At 51.1% G+C, this 5,394-nt stretch overlaps 1 protein-coding gene across 2 annotated transcripts in view; it reads right to left on the bottom strand.

The window, feature by feature from the left end:
* Positions 1-5,394, bottom strand: part of Cry2 (cryptochrome circadian regulator 2) — a 29,398-nt gene that overhangs the window by 3,236 nt on the left and 20,768 nt on the right. For both annotated transcript variants that reach the window (XM_021192382.1, XM_029536542.1), the window contains exon 11: positions 4,468-4,609. In XM_021192382.1, coding sequence (XP_021048041.1) covers positions 4,470-4,609 — 140 coding nt within the window. In that variant the 3' untranslated portion in view covers positions 4,468-4,469. The remainder of the gene's footprint in view (positions 1-4,467; positions 4,610-5,394) is intronic.

Consider the following 5,394-nt stretch of genomic DNA (forward strand, 5'->3'; position numbering starts at 1 on the left):
TTTTTTTTTTTTTTTTTAAAAAAAATCAGCCCCCTTTCTTATGGCTCCAAGTCAGAAGCTGAGCTATACCTGGATGCTCTGCAGACAGGAGCACAGGCCCAGAATGTAACTCTCTGGGAGGGCTGAGCTGCCTCCATCTCCACACTGGACAGGTTGTCAACAACACACCTGTGACATACCAGTTGAACAAGCGTCAGAGGACAATGGGGGCTCTGGAAGCCACGGTCTAGGTGGGGAAATCTCAGCATAACCATACAGACCAGTGAGGGAAGGGGCTCCCTGGCCATGGCCCTCTGTGCATGCAGGGGCTTCTCTTCAAAGACTGTGGTGCAGTGCTAGACAGGGAACTGACGCACAAGCGCTGCCCTGCGGTAAGATCACCGGACCAGCGAGAGAACCAGTGCATAACAGGATGCTGATGGAGCCGTGTCAGCAGCTCAGGGGCTTACGGGCACCAGCTGACAGGACTGCTATTTGGAAGCTCACTGTTTTCTCTGTTCAGTTTAGTGAACATTATAAAAACTAAATGTAGAACATTCAGTTGGCGTGGGTTTGAGGCAAGCACGGAACCTAGAGATGTTTTTCTGGAGTACTGATTTAAATTGAAATGACTGCTCATGAGACAGCAGGCGCACAGTGCGGAATAGCAGAGCTAAGAGACTGACAGCGAAGAATGATTACTCAGACCTCGGCCTCAAGCCCAAGTCACATGACTAAAATGGACAGAGGATGGGCAGAAGGTCTCTCATCCATACAACTCTGCTCTCTGTGGCCCACGAGTCATGTGATCAAAGTCACCCTGAAGCACATGTAAGGCTGCCTGAGTGCTCCCCTCAGTTAGACTTTTTACATGAGAGTTTTGATTTTTCTCCTTGACATCCCAGTATGTGGGTCCCAGCAGTAGGGCAGCTGACTAGAGCTACAGAATGGTTCACAGATGTGAGGGTTAATCTTGGCTGTCATCTTGATTGGATTTGGGAGCACAGGGCCTAGTCTCCGAGTGGGTCTGTGAGAGCGTGCCCTAGAAGGACTAACTGAGGATAGGCATCTCCCCAGGGCAGTGCCTTCTAGCAGTAGCCCAGATATGGCGTTCCAAGAGAAGAGCTTCTGCCTGACTGACTGCGCTCCTTGATGCTAACTAAGTGCATCTACTCCACTGCTGCTGCTACTGCCGTTCTTCACTGACATCAGAGCCCAGCTTCTCTGACGTATGCATATTGAAGACCAGAGGCTCTCCAGGAATCCCTCTGGCCTTCAGCACCTGCCTTGCAGAATGTGCAGTTCCTGGCTTCTGAGTCTCTCCACTGTGCAGTTGGCCACTGTTGGACTCCCTCACCCTCTGAGTAAGACAATCTAATATATTCCTTTGTAAACATGAACATTCTGTAGGGTCTGTTTCTCTAGCAAGCCTAATACAACAGATGAAGGTCCCAAGGCCCTGATGCCCTAGCCTGCACTCTTTTCTCTTGGGGTTTCCAGAAACACGGTGCTCCCACTGTCTGTCTTGGAAAGAGCTCTACTCCTGTCACATCGTCTGGCCGCCTGGTTCCTCTCTCCATCTTCAAGAACATTTCCTGGCTTAACTACGTTATGAAGATGTAGGGCATAAGCTGTGAAAACCAGCCCCTGGGAGCTCAGTAGGTGACAGACACAAGGCAGGAAAGGCTCCTCTACCTGGTTGATGTCACTTGACGTCAGTATCAGTCCTCTGAAGTGGCTCTCGCCCACCTGGCTCTCTGTAGGGCCATCCAGTGCTTAGTCACTTCCACATGCTGGTTTGATCGTCCTGCTCCACAAGCAGCTTCTCTCCCAGAAGTCCCTGCAGGGTCCCTCGCTGCCCAGTCTAACCGTCTTCCAAGAGCACCAGACCCAAGGGCAATAACCCTGATCACAATCATCCCAGCAGGGAGCACTTCAGAGCTAGGCCCAGGCTGTGAGGCCTACACGCTGTGTGACACTGCTGGTGTCTACCATGATCTATACTTCTTAGCTAGCCACACCCAGGCCATGGGTCTGTACGGGACAACAGTCTAAGCCAGTGACTCTTTTTTGTTTGGTTGGTTTGGTTCTTTGAGACAGGGTTTCTCTGTGTAGCCTTAGCTGTCCTGGAACTTGTTCTGTAGACCAGGCTGTCCTCAGACTTACTGATGTCTGTCTGCCACTGCCTCACAAGTGCTGGGATAAAAGGTGTGTGCTACCACCACCTGGCCAAGCCAACGGTTCTTAAAGCACAGCTCCCGAGTCAGCAAACCCTCTTTGCCCCAGCCTTTCTCTTCTATGTAGCTACGTTTTAAAAAATTATTTTTTATTTTTTGAGACAGGGTTTCTCTGTGTAGCCCTGGCTATCCTGGACTCACTCTGTAGAGCAGGCTGTCCCTGAGGTCACAGACTGATTGCCTCTGTCTATCGAGTACTGGGATTAAAGGCATGCGCCATCACTGCCCGGCTGCATTTTTTTTTTTTTTTTTTTTTTAAATAACACTTATGGCCTCTTGAAACTAAAATACCTCGCCTACACTGTCTCCTCTGTGAGGAGTATGATCCAGAGTGAAGGCGGGGCAGGGACTGCCAGTGTAGTTCACAGCACACTTCAAGCCTAGTGCCTGTCATGGGAGTTGGGAACATGCAGTGCACATTGAGTGAGTAGGGACCACAGCATCCCTGTTGTCCTGCCCACCTTACAGAGGCACCGAGGCTCAGCTGCAGCAGCCATCTTGGACCCACAAAACCAAAACCCACAAGCCTCATCTCTGAGCCCCCTGGAGGTAAGATAAATGTCCCTATCTGTCTTAACCAAGCAGCGGGGCTTGGAATCACAGGCTGAGTGTCCATTATGTCCAGGGTTTTCTGAATTTAAGGAGATTTGCACAGATTTCCCTGTTGACACTCACATGGTTTTCAGAGCCTTTGCAATCTGGGAACTGGGACTTAGAGATGCTGAGCCTACACCAGCACTCGCACGTCTCTTGACTGCATCTGCACTTAATCTTGGGGACAATGACCTGATTTCAGGAAGGAAACTATCCTCCTGGAGATGATGTCATTTGTACAAGATCATATAAACTCTGAATTGGTTTTGCTGTGATGTAGAGTTGTCTCACGCTCAGCCCATCAACAGCTCTCCAATAAGCCAAGTCTGCAGTTTTCTAGGAACTGTAGGCTGTTCGGCTTCCTCTCCTAAGTCGCTGTGGATGGACCCACATTGATGTGGCATGCATTATATGTCACCGTCCCTGTACAGCTGCTGGCAACACGCCCCTGCTGTACTATACACCATCAGCTTACTGAGCAACCTTGACTCATACACCTAATCTTTCTGTTTGTTAATCTTGCCTCAAAATTAGGGAGTTCAGCCGCCATCACGCTCTGTGCTTAGCACCAGAAAGCATGGCATCTATGGTGGTGGCTCTCCCAGGGACAAGGCAGCACAACCTTGTCCTCCCACTGGCAATGTCTAGAGGACAAAGCACCAAGGGCCTGCCACCTCGATGAGCAGATAAACGGAGACACTGCAGAAGTCTCAGTGAGGCCGAGTGATCAGAACCAGAAAAAGCACCAAGCCTCCATGGTGAAAAGCACCCTCCAATCTCCTGATGCAGATGTTCGGGACAGCCTGCCAGGGCAGATGTTCAAGACAGCCTGCCAGGAGAGGGCTGTCCACAGCCCGAGGACTGCAGTCCACACTTCTCCAGTACTGGCCTAAAAGCCTTTCCTGCCTTAGGGAAAGAGGGACAGAGGAGGAAGCCCGACTGACTCTCATCCCCTCTGTTTCTTTTCTTTTCTAATGATTCAGGAACCTTGTAGAAAAGACGAGGATGGACTGGCATGTGCACAGCCAGAGCCCTGTGAGAAGAGACCCTGTAAGCAGAGGCAGAGACAGCTTCCGGGGCTGGGCTGAGCCCTTTCCTGCCATCTGAAGCTCAGTATCGCCCTCGCTTGGCCGCCTACAGAACACAGCCTTCTACAGGCTGCATCACAGAGTCACAGCCAGGTCTCAGAGTTTGCTCATGTTACGAGCCAGAAAGGTCAAGTAAACAAACAGAACAAAACTAAACCCCTCGCCAGAAATCAAAGAGTTTCAACTTCTAAGATTCTTTCTTCCAAAATAAACCCTCTTCCTTTAAATTTTTTTTCTTTTAAATTTTAGAAGGTAAAGTAGACATGGTGGCTCATCTGTAAAATTCCAGCCCTCAGGAGGATACAGCAGGAGGATTGCTACAAGTCCAAAACTATCCTCAACTACCCAGTGAGGCTGTCTCAAACAAGTAAACAAAGACAGCCACCCCCCCACCCCCGCAAAGGTTTAGAGGAGTGGTTCTTAGCCTGTGGGCCATGACCCGTGTATCAGATCTCCTAACTACCAGATAGTTACAGGATGACTCTTAACTGTAGCAAAACAGTTCTGAGGTAGGTTTGCTTGTTTGACCCTCCAGCTAGCAAGCAACAGCTTTTTAAACCACAACTCACTCTCAGGAGTCCTTGCTTGGTGGCTCTTGGGCAGGCATCTCCGTCACTCTAGCCCGCTTGCTCAGTTCTTCACCAGGAGGTTCCTCGGCTGCTTCCAGCTTGCGTTTGGGGGAAGTTGGGCCACTGGATAGTGCTCTGGGGCCTGTGGAGAGGCACAGAAACAGGTCATAGTTACTTACCATAATGATCTCTTGCTGTGGGGACAGGAAGCCCTGGCCTGGCCTCCTTTGCAGCAGTGACCTCACTTGGAACTGTATGAGGAGAGCCTGGCCTGGCCTGCTGGCAGTAGGGCCAGCTACTGGTGCTCAGATCCCTGGCACCAGGCCAGAGACTGGTCTGGCCTACCTGCCGTCCTTGCTCTGAGGCGAGGGTTCCCTTCGCAGTCCCGGGAAAACCCAGGGTTCTGGCCCCTTGCACGTTGTGGAGCATTCCGGACCCCCTTGCGTGTTGTGGAGCATTCCGGACCCCCTTGCACGTTGTGGAGCATTCCGGACCCGACCAGCGCCCTTGCTCCTCCCTGTCGCCTCTCCTGCCTAGACCCCTGAGCACCTTATTCCTCATCTCCCCACTGTCTTCCGATTATGTGGCAGGCAGTGGGGTTTTACAACCTCAGTGGGACTGTGCTTTGCCCTGCTGACCTCCTTCAGTGCAGGAAGGCAGGGTGACTTGGGAAAGGCTGCTCTGGACCTTTCTGCTCCTAGAGTGGGCTCTGCTTGGGCCTGCTTTGGGGCCGTTCTCGCTATTTCTTTTCCTGGTTCTTATGGAGATGATGCTCAACAGTGCTGAAAGAGGTGCCCTTGGGCTGCTCCTATTTAAAGTGGCCCACATGAAGCCACTCAGTGCTACTTCCCTCCAAAACCCTTAACGTTCTTATGTGGCGGTCTTACAGTGAGCCCTAGGTGGGATATAAGCATGTTTTTTTTTTTT

The sequence above is a fragment of the Mus pahari genome, chromosome 3, assembly GCF_900095145.1.
Source record: "Mus pahari chromosome 3, PAHARI_EIJ_v1.1, whole genome shotgun sequence".
NCBI lineage: Eukaryota > Metazoa > Chordata > Mammalia > Rodentia > Muridae > Mus > Mus pahari.